The 22,069-nt window shown below is 46.8% G+C and overlaps 3 protein-coding genes across 10 annotated transcripts in view; 2 read left to right on the top strand and 1 right to left on the bottom strand.

Annotated features, from left to right (window-relative positions):
- Positions 1-210: 210 nt before the first annotated feature.
- mak (male germ cell-associated kinase) lies at positions 211-8,009 on the bottom strand. Of its 4 annotated transcripts, none has more exons than XM_019875554.1 (14): positions 7,835-8,009; positions 6,765-6,819; positions 6,379-6,500; positions 6,131-6,210; positions 4,789-4,921; positions 4,546-4,717; positions 3,687-3,854; positions 3,379-3,564; positions 3,015-3,223; positions 2,789-2,928; positions 2,566-2,712; positions 864-983; positions 589-678; positions 211-502 (listed from the first exon to the last, which is right to left on the bottom strand). In XM_019875554.1, exons 1-14 carry the CDS (start codon positions 7,933-7,935, stop codon positions 339-341), a joined length of 1,887 nt encoding a protein of 628 aa, XP_019731113.1. In that variant the 5' UTR covers positions 7,936-8,009; the 3' UTR covers positions 211-338. The 4 variants fall into 4 exon arrangements, with proteins under 4 accessions (XP_019731113.1, XP_019731112.1, XP_019731115.1 ...); XM_019875553.1 differs by lacking the exon at positions 6,131-6,210 and adding an exon at positions 5,658-5,740; XM_019875556.1 differs by lacking the exon at positions 589-678.
- plcxd2 (phosphatidylinositol-specific phospholipase C, X domain containing 2) lies at positions 4,607-15,767 on the top strand. Of its 2 annotated transcripts, none has more exons than XM_019875558.1 (9): positions 4,607-4,677; positions 10,972-11,108; positions 11,263-11,382; positions 11,543-11,596; positions 11,694-11,849; positions 12,796-12,906; positions 13,652-13,782; positions 14,639-15,124; positions 15,746-15,767. In XM_019875558.1, exons 2-8 carry the CDS (start codon positions 11,058-11,060, stop codon positions 14,796-14,798), a joined length of 783 nt encoding a protein of 260 aa, XP_019731117.1. In that variant the 5' UTR covers positions 4,607-4,677; positions 10,972-11,057; the 3' UTR covers positions 14,799-15,124; positions 15,746-15,767. The 2 variants fall into 2 exon arrangements, with proteins under 2 accessions (XP_019731117.1, XP_019731116.1); XM_019875557.1 differs by lacking the exon at positions 4,607-4,677 and adding an exon at positions 10,248-10,710.
- Positions 7,989-22,069, top strand: part of phldb2b (pleckstrin homology-like domain, family B, member 2b) — a 35,754-nt gene continuing 21,673 nt past the window's right edge. For 3 of the 4 annotated variants that reach the window (XM_019875550.1, XM_019875549.1, XM_019875547.1), the window contains exons 1-4: positions 17,374-17,711; positions 20,966-21,022; positions 21,330-21,453; positions 21,908-22,006. In XM_019875550.1, the coding sequence (XP_019731109.1) occupies positions 17,676-17,711; positions 20,966-21,022; positions 21,330-21,453; positions 21,908-22,006 (316 nt within the window). In that variant the 5' untranslated portion in view covers positions 17,374-17,675. Of the gene's footprint in view, positions 8,011-13,860; positions 13,864-17,373; positions 17,712-20,965; positions 21,023-21,329; positions 21,454-21,907; positions 22,007-22,069 lie in introns of those variants that run through there. The other variant, XM_019875548.1, reaches the window with a different exon arrangement.

Raw genomic sequence — 22,069 nt, 5'->3', positions numbered from 1 at the left:
CCTGCAGTGTAATCCATGACAGTACAGACTTGTGCCGGCAGGTTCCAGAGGTGAATAAACGCAGAGGCAACGTCAGCAGTCGAAACATCAATCTATCCAGCCAGCCACGCGTGTAGACATCCGTCCAGCCCTCAAATAGTTCATACATAAATCCAGCATATGAAATAGCGCGTGTGCTAGAAGCTACATGTAAAACCTCATACATAGGGCAGAGAATTGGCTCTTGCCGGCCATTTGGGAGGCGGGGGGAGGGGATCGCATTCAAGCTTCTTCTGACTGCTTATTTTTCAGCAATTTGGCCGACAACCCGCGGAAGACGAATCACCTCCTGCCCCCAACTACCGATTTCCACCATACTTGGAAGTCCAGTCCACCCTGCCGTGGACCGGCTGGACGGCGGGAGCTCTGGTCATGTGGTTCCCCGAAGTCTTCCCCAGAGCAGAGTAGTTGCTCCCTTTCACCACCTGATTTCTGTCTGTCCTCGTCTTCCAAGCCTCGTAATCTGAAAGAAGAAGCCAATCGGTGTTTTAACGCATCGGAGGCCGTCCAACGGAATCGCAGGACGAGCTGCTGTCAAAACCACAATACCTTCATTGGTTTCACTTAAAGAGGAGATGGACTTTGGTTTTGAACATTTTGCTCGGTCTTTTTTAATTTTGGGAGAAGAGGAAGGATTGACTGGAAGAAAGATGGATGAGGGGAAAGAGTGCAAGTGAGTTTCACATCTGCAGCCACGCGTTCCGAAACAGAAAGTTTGGGACAAGACAAAGGAGGACAGTTTCTCCGGCGAGGATCAGCTGGCGGGGCCCACACACAGCCGATCTTTAGTCCTTTGGCCAAAGTCGCCCGACAGGAGTGTTTACCTGTGTGATGGCTTGCTAAAGGAGCTAGCTGGATCCTCTGTCCCACGGCGCCGACCTCTTTCTTTTGTAGCGAAGGGATGTAAGCAGCGGACAGGTTATACTTGGTGGTCACAAAGTTCCCTTAAAAGGAAGGTGGAAAACAAGGGAGGCTGTCCATGACACCAAGCCGAGAATCCCCCCCTGCCCACCAAGAGTTTGCAAGAATATTCCATCCAAGATGCTTTGAAATAGTTCAGGCATGCTCTGAATTTAATCCGGTTCGCTTTGGCTGAGCCCAACCCGGCTGCATTTCATTTCCACCGAGGCATATGAAGACCCAACGCCAGTTTCGTAGACCGCAAAGAAATTCTGTGGGCATTGTGGTGACAATCGTCAAATAACCAATGCCCTGAAAATGGCATTTTTTTTCACGTGAGCAACCATTTTCAGTGACTGAGCTGAACAACTCCTGAGCAAATGTTCCAATCAGTGCCAAATTTGAACGGACTACCATACGTCGGTAGGCAGCGTTAAGAGTGGAACTGGGTCGTAACTCTGCTTTGGATGCTCTGACCTCTACAATCCACAGATTTCGAGGCTTCTAGTCCCACATCAAAAGGTAGAGTGAAGGACAAATACATGAAGTGCTGTTTAAGAGAAAGAAAAACGAATGAGAGATTGAACAGTTTCACTGAAACAAAGGCATCTTTGTGAACAGGAGCCGTGGGTGAACTACTGAGTTGATCTCAAAGACCCCGAATAAAAAGATGCATCAGGTGAGAAAGCCAAACAAACACTGCTGTGTTTGGGTGTTTGAGCGGGACAAATGAGCCAATGGGGGGGGTAGCAGTTGGGAGCCATTTAAGGAACACTTATCTTATCTTATGAATAAGCAATGGGATGGAGAGACGAGGTGAGCACAAGAAAGGCCGGGAAGGAGCAGGCACAGTAGGGAGCTATTTTGTCGTGTGTTTTGTCTCCATTCCAAATGAATTGGCGAGATCTCGAAAGTCGCAGACACTTGGGCTTCCCCCTGATCACACCACTTCTTCATAGGCCCTTGTTACCACAGCCGGGAAGACATTAGCTGCATCATTAGCATTTAGGGCCTCTTTGTAATCAAGGGGCTAATGGGGTGCACTGACAGAAATCCGCAAATGAGGCCACTTACAATCCCAAATCTGGCTCTCTTGGAATGATTTTTAAAGCAACAAAATCAAACATCTTTTGCACATTTTCCATATCAGCGGCAGAATCTGTCGGGTCTCCGGGATTGACCGGGCTGCGATTGATGCTGAGTGGGTAATGTGAACCACCTGACGCTACGCAACAATCATCCACCCATCCGTCTTCGAATCCGTTTATCCTCACGAGGGTCGCGGGTGTGCTCGAGCCTATCCCAGCTGTCTTGGGGCAGAAGGCGGGGTACACCCTCAAGCGGTCGCTAGCCAATCGCATGGATCGCACACACAGACGAATGACCATCCAACAAGGATAAAGTGTCAAGGCCCCAAGCGGTATTTTTGCACAACACGCCAAATCACAGATGTCGCTACTGCTGTACAAACCCGGAATCAGTGAGCCCCAAGTTGCTCAACCTAAAACATGAGCCTTTCCCTCCCTGCGACATCCTTTTTTAACCGAAAGTTGTTGGCGCAAAGAAAAAGCAGGTGATGGTGCCGATGGACATCACGGAACTTCGTTTGTCACGATGACTTCTCACCTGGGTTGGCTCTGTTGACGGCGAATCCCGCTCCCATGGGAACAAAAGTCTTGTTTACGGTGTCGGAAGAGTTCTCCCACAAGTCCCGTAACGTCATGCCGCTCAGCGCCTTTTCTCCTGACGTTGCCTGAGTCTTGCCGATCAAACCTTGAAAAACAAACGTCTGCGATGGAGTAAAATGCCACCTGAGACCGTAGCGTGATTGGTAGTGTTGCGGTCTTACCAGGCAGGTATCTGGATTGGCTGAGGTAATGCTGGCGCGCCGCAGATCCTGGGAGATTGGGCTCCACTGGACCAACCTTAATATTGTGAGGTAGTTTTGTAATTGTCCTGAAGGAATACAGAGGCTGATGATCCCTGGCCCTGCGCCATTAAAAAAAGAAAATTGTATCACTCCTGCCAAATCCATCATAGCTCTCCAATCTGTGATGAAGCTTGATAGCGCATACCGCGGCCAAAGTTGATTTGAGTTCCTCTCCTCCTCCGAGTTGCCCAAACTGGGCTTCTTGGAGTGAGAAGCGACCGTGCCTGATGGATCGGGATCATCCGAGCTGTCTGATGTCTTGACAGCCGCCTGGCCCCAGCGGCGTCTCCCGTTCTTCACCGCGCCCGCTCCACCTGGACCAAGGTTGTTTTCGTTGCCCACCGATGCTGCTTTCTGAAGACAGTGACACGTACGGGAGGTGTGCATATTCAGTGAAGGAGTCAAAAGGGCAAGTCGAGGAGCATTCCAGGGGTGAATGCATTTTTCAGAGAGTATCATTCGAGTTGAAAGCGGCTCATTGCGTGGGTGATGCCGCCGGGTTTACTCACAGCTTGAGGTCGGCAGATTTGCTGCAGAGGCTGCTGGGTAGCTTTGGCCCGAGAACAGGACTGCTCGGGGTCCATCTCTGAGGCCGGCTTCTGAATTATTTGTCGGGCCTGGATCTTCTTGGCCTCTTGGCTGTGAGGACGAGGACCCAAGACCTGTCCGACCTGGAAATACGGGTATCGCAGGGCCTAGACGGAGAGGACACAGATCCAGATTCCAGCGAGGTTGTTGGCACAATCATGCTCACGTGACCAAATGTCATCCTGAGCCCTAACATGAAGGTGTGCTTTTGGGATGCCGGTGTGTTTACCTGGACAGCGGTGGGTCGTTTTTTGGGATCCCACTGCAGCAGGTCCTTCATCAGGCTAATGGCCTCTCTGCTAGCATTGGGGACGAGCGTCTTCAGTGGCGTCGGCACACATTGAGGGAAGCGAAAGTTCATGGCTGAAGCCAGTTTGTAGCCCTCAGGCCAATCCAGCTAATGAAAAAGACAATAAAATGCCTTGCAGTCCATTTGGCCATCTTCCTCCATGGTTATCGTGTTCAAGGTCCTGACCGGAGCCTCTCCGGACTGACTTTGCGGTACGCAGATGTTGGGTCGATGTCAATAAAGCATTGAGTAGGAATTAATCACTGCCCGTGGTGGAAGCCATGCTACAGTATTGATTTAGTCAATAAAGCATTGAGTAGGAATTAATCACTGCCCATGGTGGAAGCCATGCTACAGTATTGATTACTTTATTTTTTTAATTGCAAAGTGATCACACGGTTCGCCTTTCACGGCTTTTTTTTTTTCTTTGTGCTCTGCATCTTGATTGCCAAATTTACGTTTGCAACAAAAACAGGTTTTGATCTTTTGGTTGCACTATTGATCATTGTAAAAATAAATCAATAACTCTAACTGTCGTGATTCCAAGTTCATGGTAAAATTAAAATGATCTCTTTCTACATGATGGTAAAATGACAACGTATATGATGTGCGAAAGACTCCACATTTAGTCAGGTTATTGTGCCCCCTGCTGCTACATTTGAGGATTGCATTGAAGGGCAAGAAAGTGGTTCATGTTGATCGCGGGCTGTTTTTAGAACGTAACTCCAGCGAGAAAGAAAAAACGAGGGTTCGCTGTCCATTAAAGCGTACATATTCTTCTCTCTCTCCTTTGTCTCACCTTCTTCACAGTGCCCAGGACTTGGCAGATCTTGAAAATCTCGTCCACTTCACTGTTCCCCGGGAAAAGAGGCCTGAGTGTGTAGAGTTCGGCCATGATGCATCCTACAGCCCACAAGTCAACCGGAGAGCTGTAAGTAGATGACCTGAGCAGAACCTCCGGTGCTCGGTACCTAGGCAGGGAAAACCGTCTCCGATAAAAACGAGAGAGGAGCACTGATTGACAACAAGCGGGAGCTCTCACCATCTTGTCGACACGTAGTCAGTATAGGGAGGCTTGGAGCGGATCTCCCGAGCCAGTCCAAAATCTGCTATTTTGACCAGCTCTGGGCCCATGCACAAGAGATTTTCTGGCTTCATGTCTCGGTGGAAGAAACCTGGAATCCACATTTTACATTCTGTAATCGTAGCAAAACTTGTTGGAGGTACTGACACGAGCAAAGAGACCTGGACAAAAAAAAACCCAAACGTCTGTGCTGGCGATCCACGTGCCGGACAATGCAAAAGCTAAGCGCGGCTATAAATTGCTCTTTGTTTTGTCCAGCCCTTTCTTGCTTGAAAGCGTAAACATGTCCAAAAACACATGACACATCTGCCATTTCCTGAAGTGGAACCTCGAAAGTCAGCCACAGTCTCAAATTTCCACCAAGCTTGATCAACTCGAAAGTTTTAACGGTGTTGCCTGTCACCTCAAGATGAATCAGAGTTGAAAGGCTGTCATGAAATTCAAACGGTACACTTTGAAGACAATTTGAAGAACCACACAAGGAAGCATCTGCTCAGTGAAAGTCATTGGGGTCGAGAAATTAGATTGAATTCATTGTATGGATCGGATTTGCTCCCTCTGGTTCTGTGGTCATCATCATCATCATCATAGTCTTTCACGTGGTGTGTATGGAAATCTTTGTTTGTTCTATTTGATTCGATTTCATCATCATCATCATCATAGTCTTTCACGTGGTGTGAATGGAAAGCTTTGTTTGTTCTATTTGATTCGATATTTTCCAGAAACTTGTGGTGGGATTTCAAATGTCTTGGGGCGTTCAACTTTGGATGTTCCACTGCCCGTAGATCCTAAGCCAAGCTGTTGAACAAAAGAGTAGGGCTACTCACCATGCTTATGTACAAAAGCCAAGCCAGCTAACACTTGAAACATGATGTTCCTAAGTTCATTCTCTGAGAACATCTTATTCTCTCTAACACGAGGCCAAAGACAGAAAAAGGAAGAAAAACAAGACATGAAACAGAGTCCAGCGTCAAGAAAGGGATATGCAAACTAGATATGTGGAAACATGACCCAGAACGTACTATTTGTACACTTGTATTGTTGTTTTTGTTTGTTTGTTTTTGTTATTGCGGCTAGTCTGTCAAAAGGACCCACCGACTAGTTTAGCAGAAATAGGAAAGAGGTATGTAAATCCAAGCGGCGGCGGTGACTTCATCAACCGCAAGATTCCACCCAGTGATCAATTTCGAAATGATTTCAACGAGTGAAAGTCCAAATTCCATGGATGGATTGCCCATTTATTCAGCAAGGGGGAATCTTGCAGCGTGAGGCCACTCATGTGGAACCGCAATACACCTACCATGTTTGTGAATAAATGACAGGCCTTGTAATATCTGAAAGCTTATGTTTCTTATCACTGATTCGGGGAATAATTTCCTTCTGTAAACAGAAAATGGAAAGAATCCCCGTGAGTCAGACCGCTCGTGGAGTACGCTTAGTCTGGAATCATACAATTCAAATGTGGTGATTATGTGCAGCCAATAAGAGCCATTGTAGTGAGACTGCACCGTGCGTCCTCCCGCCATTTGCGGTTGTCTATTTCCTTACCTGTCCTTCATGAGCTGATAGAGGTTCTCCTTCATGTATTCAAAAACAAAGTACAGATGATCGTTCTCCCTGATGACTTCCTTTAACTTCACGACATTGGCATGGTTCAGCTTCTTCAGCGACTGACAAATGAAAAGCAGCGTTTCTAATGTCACGTACAGGTCGTATCGGGCTGTTCTTCATCATAGTTATTGATAGTCGGGCACCCAGGTTAAAGAATGAGTGTAAGCACTCGGGCATCCGTCAAATCTGAATGCATTTCCTATTTGTATTTTTTTTTTTCCCTGACAAATAATGCTGAAAAGGAAATAACAATCAATCATGTTGGATGTGGTTGTATGAAATGAAAAACTAGCAGATTACACCAAACTTAAAACCAACCTTACCTTCACCTCTCTTAGGTTCATACATTCCTCCCACGAATAAAACTTCCTTTTCATTCTGTAAAAAAAAAAAAAAAAATGCTCGGAACAAAGTCTTTGGTGTTAAGGTTGGACAGTACATCGCACCAAGAGGTGTGATGCATATTTTGGTCCTCTCGTATAGCTCAACGAATGAGCCAAAATATTCGATCCACATCTGATTTCATGGTCTGACTGTCCCATTCAAACTTCAGGCCAGAGGCTGTGTTTGGCACCCCTCTTTGCACAAAAAGCCCCTCAGCCGGACACCTCCCGTTGGCGCAAAAGAATATCATCATCTCATGCTTCTTGCAGAGTAGGTCGGTGATGGGTGCCTGCCGTTTTCAGGCTTCCTTTTCCACCGGGTTAGCCACCTGACACCCCCCCCACCCCCCTCCATCTACTTTCTCTCCCTTTCACCACGATAAATGTATTGTCTTACATGGTAACCAAACAATCAAGCTGTGGACACACCGTTGGGTAGCTGATGTATTATTGAAGCCTGCAGCCACACCACTCGTTGAAACAAAGAATAGACAAGCGTTGTTGTTACCCTGGGTGATGGGCTAAAATCACTTGAGACAAAGAGAGTCGGGAAAAGCCTTCCGGCACAGCTAAACTTTATCTGCAGTTAAAGGGACTCATTTTAAGCGGTGGCCGCTCGTGGCTGAATCTCATTACACATCAATTTAAATTTGACAGCTTCATTTTTTTGTTTCTAACACAGTCACATCTTTCACCCATTCAGTGTCAGCCATTTTATGACCCTCATTTACCCTACAACGTGAAGAAATTTTTAAAAATGCATTCAAGACATACCTGCAGGATTGAATGCTCGGATTTAAAAAAAAAAAAACAACAAAAGAAAACATGGGAAAAAAACGTCCTTGGCATAGAATGTAATGATAATGGAAAAAGAAGGGTGTGCACACTTTTGCAACCACTTGATCTCAAGTCGTTTGTTTTTACCTTCCCTCAGGATTTCTTTGGAGTTGGACACGTTAATGGTGGCGATCGAAAGCTAAGTCTTGTACGAAACTTATCGTCAGCCTTACCTTTTAATCGCAACAAGTTCTCCAGATTCATTGCTTCTCCCCATCAGCACGCTGCCGTAAGTGCCGTCACCCAGCTGCTTTAAGGTGGTGTAGCGGTTCATCGTTTCTCACGCTGGTTTCATCCGCTGATCAAAAACGCTCTCAGGTCATTGAATTGTGTGTGTGTGTGTGTGTGTGTGTGTGTGGGGGGGGGGGGGGGGTCGGTGGGGGTGGGGGGGGGGGGGGGGGGGGTTCCCCTTTCTTCGCTTCTTCTTCCAGGAGAGTTCATCTATGTGTACTTTTCCAGGGAATTTGTTGAAATGAGGCAAAGCGTTGTGATTCTTGTGGTTCAAAAGTCATCTCGAGGGATGGGATGTCACCAGCGGCTAGCAAACCTGCATGGATGAATCAGAAATAGAGTTCTCAACAACTATTCAACAGTAAATCGCCCAATTTGATTTGTTTTTGTTGTAGAAAGTTGCAAAGACTGCCTCTTTGGTTTGTCCCAGTGACAACGGTGCGGTATGTGTCACACCAGGACATGCGCACCTAAAGCAGGTGACGTGGCGAGCTCTCAGCAGATTAGGCCGACGGGGATGGAAATAGGATGTTACATCAGCGCCATGTTTACAGCATTTCACTCTTTTCGATGTCCGGCTATTCCGGTGCGAAGCCGCGACTGCAATGTCCATGAGTTTCATCGACTCAATTTCGAAAGGAAGGTCAACTCCAGTCTCACAATGCAAGTTCTAACTGAAAGGATATTTGGTCTCAACATGAATTGAGCTAAGAAAGCGTTGCGCTTATCTAATGGTAGGTCCACTGAAGAGAAAGGAGTTGTAAGATTACGAGTAAATGGCATCAAGTCATCCAACTAAAGCTGTCATCTAAGGCCTACAAGAAGATAAAAAATAAATCTGATGGTAATAAATAGCGTTAGGTGAAAAAAAGGCCACAATTTGGATGAGTCAAAATCTCGGGGCCAGCAGAAATGCAAACATTGACACGGCGCCGTGATGACTTATTCCTAATACTGATTTATTTCCTCACCAAACCGCAACTCTGCTCATATACCAATTCCACGTATTTTTTCACGTGGGACTGCGACCTCATGAATTACGACTCATCGGCCCACTGTATATGGGTGTTCTTGTCTTTTACAGTCATTTTGAATGTTTCAACACCGTGACTAAGCGGGAAGGGCGGCCAGAGGACAGATGGCCTGCACTCGGCGCTCCCATATGGCAACCCGTTGTTAGGCGGATTTCAAGGGAATTAAGATGCAGCCCTGTTCCGTGACATGAAGGAGAGCTAATCAAGGTCAATTGGACAATTGAACAACGCACATGGAAAAGCAACGGCGGCCAATTCCGACATAAGACAAAACTCAACAAAACAAACTTACTGTACTTCGACAGGTCGCAGATGAAACCAAAACCTTCACCCGCAGGCGTTCACCTTAACCATTCTGCTTCTAAGATGACCTTAAAAGTCCATTGGGGTGTAGCAGAGGAAAATAAGGAACTCATGGTGGTGCAAATATTAGTCCACCTCCCACAAACTAAACTCACCGTTTTTATTTCCTGCTTGTTGTCTGCTCCTGCTCCTTTCTTTCCATACAATTCACGGTGCGTCTAGCACTTGCGATAAGACCTTTGTGCGTGTGTGTCCGTGTGTCCGTGTGCGTGCGTGCGTGCGTGTGTGTGTGTGGTGTGTGCGTGTGCGTGTGCGTGTGTGTGTGTGTGTGTGTGTGTGTGTGTGTGTGTGTGTGTGTGTGTGTGTGTTTGTGTGTGCGCGCGTGTGTGCGCGTACGCGTGACATCGTGTGGGCGTGTGTGTGGTGTCCATGGTAACACACACACGAATGCGACGCTGGTTTATACCTCCCGCATAACAATGCAATGCACAGTGGGACTTGTAGTTTTGACAATGTTCAGTGGCATGACGACATAATTATATTTGTAGACAGATAGATTTGTAGCCATCTCCTGCACCATTTTGTTTTGACATTCAATTTACCGACAAGTGACAAATGTCAAAGTTTGACAAAAATTGTCCACAAGAAAATGAGTGTTGGCAGTGAGTACTCTTGACCACGAGAGGGCGCCGCGTGCAAGCGGAAGCAGCTTGCAAGGCGCCATCATATCATCCAGGCTCTTGAAACGTCAGCGGGCCCACTTCATTTTGTTGAAATGCATCGCGCCGGAGCTCGAATAAATGAATACGGTTGAACACCTAAACGCTCTTGGGGGCAATTTAATGACACCATGCAAAGAAAGAAAGAAAGAAAGAAAGAGAGCGAGACTGTCAACTCTCCAGGCACTTGAGTTGTCGTGGTCTCTAGTCGTGGGATAGGAGACAGCTGGGTGTCAGGGGATAATGAGTGCAATGTCTTCCTAAGAAAGAAAGAAAGAAAGAAAGAAAGAAAGAAAGAAAGAAAGAAAGCGAGATTGTCAACTCTCCAGGCACATGATTTGTCCTGCCTCGGGGTGGTCTCTATGTCGTGGGATACGAGACAGCTGGGTGTCAGGGGATAATGAGTGCAATGTCTTCCTAAGAAGATTACTCAGGTCGTTAGCGCGCTCCACCACTGCCGTGTGCCGCACGGTCAGACAAAAGCACAACTTGCTCCAGTGTCCAGTCAGGAGCAAGGCAAAATTGGCGCCCACGTTTGCACGATGTTCTCGAGTCCCGTTCAACTGCCGAGGGCCACAGGGGACGCGTTCCACGATTCGCACCTCCACCGCAGAGCGGTTTCCTGAAGGGGGCTTTCTTGTTTTGGGGACTGAGCAGGCATGAGGACTCGACCTGCTGGAATCGGAAATGCCAACGCCGACTGGATGGGCTCGCTGCCCCCCAAACTTTGGGTCGTGCCACTCAAACACCTTGCCGTTCCAGGTGAGCCATTCACAGACCGTGCACATGTCATTCGCTCGCCAAAACATGAGGTTCGCTTGCACTAGCTGGTGAGATGCCTCTAAAATGTCTCCCCCTTTCTGTCACTCAAGAAGTGAACCAAAATACCGGTTGATTCTTAGGCGGACGGTGTCGACTGGTTAGCATGTTTGCCTCACCGTGCAGACGTGCGGGGTTCGATTCCGTCCTCATTCCTGCTCTCGTCTTTCCCTCATCTTCGGCTCTTGTTTTTCTCTCCTCCAGGCTCTCATGACTCCTTCACCTACTGGGTGGATGCGCACGCTCCCGTCGGTCCCGATCAAAAGATCTACGTCAAGTACCTGGCTACCATGTTTAGCGTTTTAGCCAAGAAGGTGATGGTGAAGTGGTCCATGACGCAGGTAGGTGCGCATTCCAGATTTCAAGCCTTCATTTTGGGAGAGGGATTGCCCTCATTTCACGCTCTGCTGAGGTGCGCATTCCAGATTTCAAGCCTTCATTTTGGGTAACGGGAGCGGGATTGCCCTCATTTCACGCTCTGCTATATTTCCACAGAACCTGACGTTTAAGGAGCAACTGGATGCAGGTATCCGCTACTTTGATCTCAGGGTCTCTTCGAAGCCGGGCCAGCCGGGGCTTGAGATTTTCTTCATCCATGGTCTGTTTGGACACAAGGTGAGCAAAGGAGAAAGGCGACACGCAAGAGATCCGAAGATGTATTCTTAAATTGTGTTTTCCATTTAGAAAGCTCTGTTTGCTTCCAGCTGATGCCAGATGACCTTTTTTTTATTATCACGCTGTATGAGTCATGGAATGTTCTCCTGTGCTCTCACAGGTGAGAGACGGCCTCATTGAAATCAACTCCTTCTTGTGCGGGCACAGGAAAGAGGTGACGTTTGCATTTTTCTGCGGAGCACCAGCTTCAAAAAAGTATCCTCGTGCTTCGCGGCGCCCCCAACAGGTCAACTCATTGATGTTGGAAACAGGTTATCTTCTTGGACTTCAACCACTACTACGCGATGGGCTCGGCACACCACGAATACCTCATCAAAATGCTGCAGGAAGTGTTTGGCAGTAAGCTGTGTAAGGACTGCGAAGTGGAGACCGTCACTCTGGACTACCTCTGGAAAAACAAATACCAGGTCAGGCCCTCAAGGCATGCATCAGTACTTCAACACGTTTACCAGTTCCTCAAACATTATGTGGAGTGTACAAAGTTTCACACACTGGCGCCCATGTTTGTCACTGAAAACTAGACATCGTAAATTACAATTACAAATTTCCCCAGTGTGGGACAAATAAAGGATATCTTATCTTATCTTATCTTATCTTATCTTACAATACAAGAGTGCAGCGTAGCAATATGCAGCTTTGCCACATGTAGATACGCTTCGGCTCTCACGACTTTTTCTAATTTGAAAAATGATTGGTTGAAGGAAAAATTCCTTTGCCAATGGTTAAAATGTGCCAATTTGCCAGCATGGCTAAATCGGGAGGCCCTGGGCAGATTAAATTGACGCGGCAGCCAGTAGAGCCTGAAATTCGAAGAAATATTCAAACGTAGTTTGGAGTTCACCGCTTCTGATAGTGTTTAGGCAAGAAGAGAAGGCCTTGCCGGCCCCGCCCTCCCACCACTGTTGCAAGAGCATGATATCCCCCTCCATGTCCAAGTGTGTCACCTGCGGACGGCTAATCCCCGCAGCAGGCTGCTGTCATCCCATTAGCACGTATTTTATCGTCCAGTCTGCCCTGGATATTTCTCCTCTCGTCGCAGTTTCCACGGGTGGTTTCATTGCAGGTCATCCCTGAAGATTCAACTCATTGCATTTTGCACGTGTCGTTTCTGAGTCTGATTGGGTGGGCAAGGAGGACAAGCAAAAGGAAAGAAGAGCCTCGTACAATACTAAGCATTGGCAGATTTTTTTATAAAATATACATTTTTTGCACCTTTTGGACCCAGGGCGTTTTCAGATTCTGAGAAAGAAAATGTCACCCGTGATCCGAGTTAAGGCACACTTTGCGCTCGACTTTTGCTTGGATGTGACAGCGGGTCCCCTAAGCTCGAAACATGCTCCCCGCCTCCCGCAGGTCATGGTTTTCTACCATCATCCGTCAGCTCGGGGCGTCCCCGTCATGTGGCCCGGCGACAAGATCCCCGCGCCGTGGGCAAACACCACCGAACCCAGCAAGCTCATTCGGGTAAGTGCTTTCAAGTGTCTCATCGTTTATTCAACAAATACGATTCTTCACCTGAAATCAACTTTGGTTGAAGACAACATTTCAGGATGAATTTTTAAATGACATCACCTTTACGTATCAGTAAGAATGTGTTGTGTGTACACACATCAAAGGTGGCTCAGTTTACGTGCGTGAATCAGTCATGTGAAAACTCCCGATAGCATACGTGACTTCACTTCAAGTCGAGGTTGTTGAAACTCTGACTCCAAACTAAAGAAAGCTTGATTCCAAACAAAGTAAATGATGGAAAAAGCTGACGAAAAACATCAAGGAAGACTGCCGGTTCAACAATACCGGAGAGGTTTGGCATTCCAGTTTGCTGTTTTCTTTGCAAAATCTCCTTTTCTGGTGCAGGCCACGACTCACGAGTGACTCGTGTTCATTTCTCTTTGGCAAACATTTGCTTCCTCTTGAATATCATTTATGTGGCTCCAAATCACAAGAAGGAGTTTCCTCAGGGCACTTTGCACATGAGGACCGCACTCCTTACTTGTTAAAAGTGACCCCCGCCCCCACCCCTTACGTGCGCAAGCACTGGGCGACAGAGGCGAGGAAAAACTCCTTGTTGGGAAGAAACCTCGAGCAGACTCGAGAGTCAGTGCGGGGCGGCCGTCTGCTTGGAACGAGTGGGTCAGCGAGCAGAAAAAGCATCTTTCTGAATGTGAATTTGCTCGGGGTTGTATCCAACAAAGCATTTTTCGCCTAGTTCCTGGAAAGCACCCTGAAGCAAAGAGCCAAGCAGGGGTCATTCCATGTGTCCCAGGCGATCCTCACGCCCCGGGTCAACACCGTGGCCAGGGGTCTGCTTTGGGGGCTACGGAATTACTTGGTTGAAAGGTAAGCGATTTCATGCGGAGGTCCCCAACCACCGGCCCGCAGCCCATTTGGCGCCGGGCCGCACAGAGACAGACCAAGATGGTATGTTTGGTTTTGAAAAAGAAGAAGCAGTATACAGAAAGCAATAGGAACAAATTGACGAGACACACAGCAAAACGCGCAGCTCGTGGGCATGCACCACTTCCAAAGATGAAGCCATTTGGACAAGAGAGGTTGTTCCCCGAGCGATGTGGACGAGGAAGCTGCTCTGCGTGCGAACCAGATCACACGAACTCGCAGGCAGGCGAGGATGTATTTTGGAGTGAAAGGGACAGATAATGTCGTCCTATATGGCCAATAACAGGCAGTCGAGCAATTTTTTTTCAATCGATTTATATTTTCAGAAATGGAGGGACTCATGAAAACGGGTTGGAGCTCATAATTATATGGCCAATAACAGGCAGTCGAGCAATTTTTTTCAATCGATTTAGATTTTCATAAATGGAGGGACTCGGGTTGGAGCTCATAACCTTCTTGTGTTGACATTTTAAAGGAAAAGCCAGTCACGGTGAAGGAATGACACCATGAACGGATGCTCTGGTGGGAGCGGAGTTCTAATTTGGCACCTTTGAGGAAACAGGATTCTTTATCGCCTTTAGACAAACACACTGACTTCCTGGTTTTGTTCTGCCCGCCACATATTTGAGAGTAAAGGGCGTCTGACTTGCAGCAGTCCCTGTGCGTGAGTGTGTGTGTTTGTGTGTGTGTGTGTGCGTGGCTGCGGAAGGAGGAGATATTTTCAGCAGATTTTTACTCATTCACCTTGTGAAATCAGCGTTATTTGCACTCATTGAATGCCTCTTTTTCTTTGAACCAGAAACCTCCCATCCATCATGTCCTGGGTGGAGGTCCAGAGGCCAGGGTCGGGCGGGGTCAACATCATTACCTCTGACTTTGTGGAACTCACCGACTTTGCCAACATTGTCATCGGCCTCAACAACTTGCTGTTGTCTGAACAAGAGCGCAAAGCGAGATGACGACAACTGGAAACAGGTGTGCCCACTGATACCGCCGGCGACAGGCTATTGTCCATCGCTTGCGGTTGCGGTGGTTCGTGCCCAAGCCGCGTGCAGCCGAGCGCTGTCATCCCAAGTCACCAGCACGGCATTTTAATTGTGGAGTCATTCCGCATTCCGCAACAGGCAAGTGGGAACGCAAAGAGGAGCAGCGTTGATTGATGCTGCGCATTCCTCTGTTGTTTGCGTTGGCCCTTGCGCACTCTTCATTTCTTTCCAACCAATGGACAGTGGCTGCCAATTTCCCATGTTTCAAAAAGCTTCCGCTTTAGTGTGCCGTGCTGTAGGTGTGCGTGTGTGTGTGTGTGTGTGTGCGTGCGTGGCTGCGGAAGGAGGAGATATTTTCAGCAGATTTTTACTCATTCACCTTGTGAAATCAGCGTTATTTGCACTCATTGAATGCCTCTTTTTCTTTGAACCAGAAACCTCCCATCCATCATGTCCTGGGTGGAGGTCCAGAGGCCAGGGTCGGGCGGGGTCAACATCATTACCTCTGACTTTGTGGAACTCACCGACTTTGCCAACATTGTCATCGGCCTCAACAACTTGCTGTTGTCTGAACAAGAGCGCAAAGCGAGATGACGACAACTGGAAACAGGTGTGCCCACTGATACCGCCGGCGACAGGCTATTGTCCATCGCTTGCGGTTGCGGTGGTTCGTGCCCAAGCCGCGTGCAGCCGAGCGCTGTCATCCCAAGTCACCAGCACGGCATTTTAATTGTGGAGTCATTCCGCATTCCGCAACAGGCAAGTGGGAACGCAAAGAGGAGCAGCGTGGATTGATGCTGCGCATTCCTCTGTTGTTTGCGTTGGCCCTTGCGCACTCTTCATTTCTTTCCAACCAATGGACAGTGGCTGCCAATTTCCCATGTTTCAAAAAGCTTCCGCTTTAGTGTGCCGTGCTGTAGAAATAGAGTGGAGGCTCCAAAGTTGAACACAAAGCTACGTACCTTTCCATCGAACGATTTCATCTGTGATGCTGGTTGACCTCCAAGTTATTCTACTTTCCAAACAATAAAGAATGGAATGGGAAATACGACGCTTATCATTTTTGGCCCTCGAGAACGTGTCAAACGCTTCAGTTGAGCTGCAGCCTAAACACACTCCTGCACTCCTGACTTCTGAGGATTGTCGTGTTCCCGAATGACTCACGTTGTTTTCAAAGTCATCCTTTAAATGGGTGCCAAATAAAACACGGGAGCTCAGATATAGAACCGGATGAACGAAGTCTAGACATGACAAGACATGCTTGAGATTTTTCAGATGGTGTTCATAGGCTAGCGTTTGCAAAGACGCTAACCGTTTACCTGTGGGAGAAATCTTGGTTCCTCGAAAAGTCAGCATGTGATAAATCCCTCAAGACTCCTTGCTCTGAGTGGCAGCTCTGTTATTGCATAGCTGTCCGATCTAAGTATTTTGCCTGGAGCTGCTTGAACCATTCTCTTTTTTTTGTTGTTTGTACACATCAAATCAGAGAGTGCATCTGACTTTCACGTTGCTAATGCGACCACTTATGTACAAAATGTCATATTTGCCAAGCAAAATGCTTATCCGTTAATCACATTTTTGGGAAAGCTGAGTTCATTTTCAAAGCTGAGTTCAAACAAACATAAAAAAAGGACTTAAAGAGAACCTGTTTGGCAAAATGACTGGCCTGGCAGCAGTCCAGACCCGTCTCCCATTGCAAATCGTGGCGCATTATGAAAAGATCGATCAAAAGATTTCCCAAAGCTGCAACAAAATGCCACGATCCAAAGAAACGACGAGTAATAGCGGAGTTGACATCAATCAATCTAGAGAAGGCTGGAGCTCGGAATCGAACCCATGACCACTGCACTGTGAGGCGGACGTGCTCATCAGTCGACCATCTGGATCCAGATGATTTTATTTTGTGCAACCACTCAACTAAATACAATTGAGCGCATTCCACACACCGTTTTTTTCAGTGCAGTCGCATCATGCGTGGGACTTGCTATAAAATGCTGTGATGTTTGGATCCTCTTCTTATTTCATTTCTTTGGCATTTTAGCGATGCAATTATAATCGGACAGTCGACTTTGCATGTGAGCAGGAGTGCAATGTTGCCATATGATATGTGGGGAGTTTTTTTTTTTTTTGTTGGCCATTGAGGTCATCCTAACCAAACCTGAAATGTAACATTTTGGCCATATAAAATACTTCATTTTCCTTGAAATATGACTATCCTAGAAAGGCCTCTAAGCCTCTTATCACTTTTGTGAGCTAAGAAAAAGGTCGACTCCTCTTCTATGTCCTTCACTTCTTTTCTCACCAGCCTAATAATTCATCGAGCTTCTCTCTTTCAGCAGGAAGGAGAGAGGGGTCAAGTTGAGGTGCTCTGTTAGCACCTGCCTATTATGCGGAGGCTGTGTGTGTCCTCATGCAGTGTGTTTGAAAGACTGAGTTTGTGTGGGGTGTTTGAGTGTATGTGTGATAGCAGGAGAGAGCGTGAGAGAGAGAGAGAGAGAGAGAGAGAGAGAGAAAGAGAGAGAGAGAGGGCTCAGATTCCCTCCCCTTGTTCCAGTCCTTCTCCAGCTTGACTTCCAGCTGCTGTCACATTCCTCTACACGTCGCAATTGGCCGGCCGAGGCTGCCTGTTTTTTTTTGTTTTTTTTGTGTGTGTATATTTGCCGTGCGAGCCTGTGTGTGTCATTGCGGTTGTGTGTGTAAGCATGAATTAGGATGGAAAGTCTTTTACAGGTCGCCCATGCTACAAAGGGAATGTTTCTGCTGTCAAGGAAAGGACTATAATTGCTGCGGGAGTTTTGGGGGATCCGCAAAGTTGAATCTGGATCATCGAGCGGCTGGATTCTGTTCTGCATGATGACGGAAGTGGCCTGTCCAGCTTTAATCATGGTCGGTGCCTTTTTCGTACACACGTCTATTTTCTTTCCGCAATCAGCTCAGGAATTGACAACATTTGCACCCAAGTTGGGTGTTTAAGGCTGATCACAAATTGAGCGGCGTGATTCTCACGCAGAGGAATGCAAGCAAAACCAAATATATCCAACGTAACAAGTTATAGAAGATGAACGTGGCTTACAACATTGTCTAAGGATACAAAACCTCTTCTGTAACATCATCAGTGACTACAGCAAAGCTATTGGGCCGTATCCGCGATTTTTATGAACATACCATAAGGTTAGGTTGGACAAGGAACCGTATTTGCACATTTGCTCAGAACTGCCACTGACCTTTGCCATTTTGAGACCTCGGCTGCCTGTGTTGCTGCTTCGTTTGATTCGAGTGATTATTTGGCTTCGTCCTGGACCTGTAGTTTGAATCGGTGACCCAAAAAAGTTGTCGCAGACTTGATCGAGGAGGAGATGGTCCTGTCTGTAATTTTATGGTCGGTTGCATGACAGATAGAAAACATCTGCTTTATGTTAAGTGCACATCGGAAGCATGGACCGTAGATAAAATACGTACCGCGGTGATTTGCTGTGTCTGTATTCTGAAATTGTCCCTTGACGTACAGACAGGCCTAATGAAGTACCTACAAACCTTTAATGCACGCAGTAGTCACTCTGGCGGAATGGAGGAAGAAAAGCATGCGGGATCGTCGTTGTAGTTAGAACGAAAAAACAAAATATGAAATGACTACCAGATGGTTGGATTCTGCTCTAAAAGGCTTGCGAATTCAAGTCAAAGTTTCACCTTGCGAAAGCAATTGTGCTCCCATTAGTCCATTTTATTGTCGTCATATCCATTTCGGTGTTCTGCTCGTCTCCCACGCTATGTCCTGCGCTTGTCTCCGTGGAATCCAGCGCTTTGGCTCCATTGCCACATTTGACTGACACCATGTAACAGATTTGGGTTCGAAATAACAATACTTAGGCCCTTGTCGTCTCGTTGTCATATCCCCCGTTTTCAACCCCGCATGTGGGACTCAAGCGCCGCGCGGTCTTTGCGGAGACACCCCACACCGATGCCTTTCAATCCAAAAGCGACATTTCCTTATCCTCCGAGTCAACAAAGAACTTTCTTTCCTGTGAGGATGCTGAGTTTCAGGGCAGAGGTTGTTTGAGTTTTTTTTTTTTTTTTTTATAACCGAGCAAATGTATGCTTTGAGTTCGGAAAACAAATGTGGACAAACTTTTTCGCCAAAACACATCCGGCACAATGAAAGAAATCAACACGGGTTTTTTATGACTGCTTGAGAACCTTATTTTCTGTTCTCAATCGATCCCGGTCATGTTGGGAACGAAACGGAGTGGGCTGTGACGGTGAGGAAGGGCGAGAAGACCCTTTTGCGCCACGGGAGTCGCTGGGAGAGGGACTCCATATTACACAGTATCTGTGATACAATGACGGCTTTGTCAGGTGGGAGGAGGAGAGGGTGATGCTGGAATGCAAGGGGGGTGGGGGGGGGCTTGGGAGAAACGGAAGGATCAAGAAAGGCAAGCGAGATAAAATGCTGTCGTTCATTTCGCTGGCTTGATAAAGCGCACAACAGTATGTCAACGTGACCAGTACAGCGACGGACTGGATCATGAAGGAAATAAATACGGTTTCGAATGGCAAAGTCAAGACTCTTGTGTGTGTGTGTGTGTGTGTGTGCGCGCGTTTGTTTGTGAGCTCAATGTATATTTATGCGCGTGCTTGTTTTGCTCTTAAGTGGTTTTCCCCTTGGAAGACTTTCACTCAAAAGCGTTTCTCTTATGTGCCAGCTGAGTATGCAAAGCACAGCTGTTTTACAAGCTCCCTTATGCGTAGTCTTATATCCAGAGAAAGCCTACGGCAGCGGCTCAAACGTTGCTGTCCTTGCTGCCCGGGATGACTAAATTGACAATAATGCAAGACAATCGTTTGATCGTTGGTTGTGCAGGAGCTATTGGATTTGTCAGAGCTTGGCATTATTGACTGTAAGTGTTTTTTGTGAATATATTTTGTTCAGTGCACCCTGCTTCTCCTGCCTCCCTGCTTTTTCGGTCCTCTGCCATCACACTGTAAGAGCGCATTGTCACCTAAAATTTGCAGTTGGAGCCAAAAAGTTTCGACCCGATCAGTTTTAGTCCTTTTGGCATGTGAGCCAGACGCTTGGAAAGCCTCCAGTGTATAGTTTTGGGATGAAAGAAAGTATCAGGATGTGAGGCTCTGCTTTGGCACACCACAGTGCCCGGACTCAACTAGAGCAGAACAAGAGTGCAGCAAACGTGTCTGCGCCTGCCCGCAGTTGGGAGTTCACCTGGTGCAACAACAAAGAAAACGTTTTGTGAAGGATGAAGGAAGATGAAAAGAACAAAAGGAGAAGGAAGCATGCTTTCATTCCTGAAGAGGTCTGCCTTAAGAATGTTGTTACTTGACTCGTGTGCTTGTAAATGCAGCGGACGTGAGATCTTCCACCGTTTGCTTTGGCTACAGGGACTGGAAGCAAAGTGGGATGTGAAGCCAGTAATCTTCATTTCAACAAAAGGAGCCGATGCGTGACTTTATCTGTGGATGTTTATATCTTATACAAACGGGCCCGGAGGGCGAATGGGTTTGTGTGTGCGAAAAGGCAACGAGGAGGGTGTTCAAGCAGCGTAGGAAACAACCTCAGTGAGGAAGTTGGCAATGAATTCGGGGAAGTGGTCTGGAGGCGACTTTGATTTGCCTTTCCTGAGACGGTGATCCGCCGTGCTCGTGAAACCGTTGCAGAAGAAGAAGAAAAAAACCCACTTGCCTCTAAATCATGTCGTTTATCAAAGGTCTAATTGTGGGATTGCATGTCGTAAGAAGCGCATTCAAACAAAAGAGGACGATTTTTTTCCCTGCTCGAATCATCTGATCTTTAAATCTGATCTCCAATTTCAATTCCACAAACTCGATATTAAGAGCAAAATTTCAACAGAAGTAATTCTCCTAACCATGAAGTTGCAAGAACATTATTCGCAGCTCTGCCCACACTGTGTGTACACAAACACACACACACACACACTGTATATTTGTGCTCCTTTTTGGCATCATCATTTCTTCTGATCCCTCGATATCATTTGGCTAAAGAGGTGACTCTTCTGTTGCCTGTTTATCACGGCTACCGATGTATGACTGCGGCCTTCCGTTGTACCCTTTGAAGCAAAATGTGCGTATTTTGACCTCGTCTGACCTGATCTCAATCTCTGTTGCAGGACTCTGAGATGATGTCACAACCAGAGTCGGATCAGATTCCTCCAGATGAGCACAAGGTGATTTGATTCATGCGCTTGAAAATGCCAAATGCCCTTACTTGGTGTCTAAAGGTCCACATGGTGTCAAGGTGTCTTTGCTTTGCGTCTAAATTTCTTTTATCACCGCTTGACACCCTGCCCTTGATTTCGTATTTGTTTTACTCTTTTAACTTTGTTCTTGTAGAATTATTTGTCAATGATCTTTGGTCTCAAAGGGTTCAAATGTCCTCACTCGGTGTGATGATGTCACCACAGTGCCTGTCAACACAATCCAGTCTATTGACTGGATTGTGCAATTTACTTTTGCAATTGTAAATGTTTGCAGTCGGCACCCCTGGATCTGATTGACACAGGGAAGGGTCTCAAGGTCCAAACGGCCACCCCTCATCTGGTTAGCCTGGGTAGCGGCAGACTAAGTGTGGCCATTACCTTGCTGCCACTCAAAGAAGGTAACGCGCAAGGGAATGTCATACGGTAGAATCACTTCCTCGAATTTGTTGCGTTCTACATTTTGATGCATGCAGCTTAGTTCTTCACAGCACTGATTCCCTACGTGGTGAAAAAGAAAAAAAAAATGTCTTTTTGGTTTTTGGGTCGAAAGTTCTTTTGGAACAGCTGATGGCGACAATGAGTCATAGCATCGAGCAATTACAAGCTTGAAATAGAGCAGTGGATAATTACCAAGTCGAGTACTTTTGAGTTTTGGGGTGTCTACTGCCCTCTACAGTGCGTATCTGTGTTTGTCTGCATCATAAAGTACAGTATTTTCATCCACCCATCGTAAAAACAGAATCTATATACACTTCCTGATGTATGCTTTCCAGGAATTTGCAGACAGAATCTATATTATTGCAGATGAGCGGGGGGTTTTTCAAACGGATTAATTAATTCTTCATATTCAAGGCGTGACCCGCATAGGGCGAGAAGATGCCCCAATTCCTCAAGATATCACCATCCAGGGTCCTGGAATCCAAGCCGAACACTGCCTCATCTTCAATGAAGGTCAGTTTTCTTTCCTTGAATGACTCCTAACTCTTGGGCATCTTAAAATATTCCAGACAAAAT

This window comes from Hippocampus comes, unplaced genomic scaffold, assembly GCF_001891065.2.
Source record: "Hippocampus comes isolate QL1 unplaced genomic scaffold, H_comes_QL1_v1.1 scaffold226, whole genome shotgun sequence".
Taxonomy (NCBI): Eukaryota; Metazoa; Chordata; class Actinopteri; order Syngnathiformes; family Syngnathidae; genus Hippocampus; species Hippocampus comes.
Note: the sequence above shows the minus strand (reverse complement) of the source record. Positions and strands in the feature narration are given on the sequence as shown.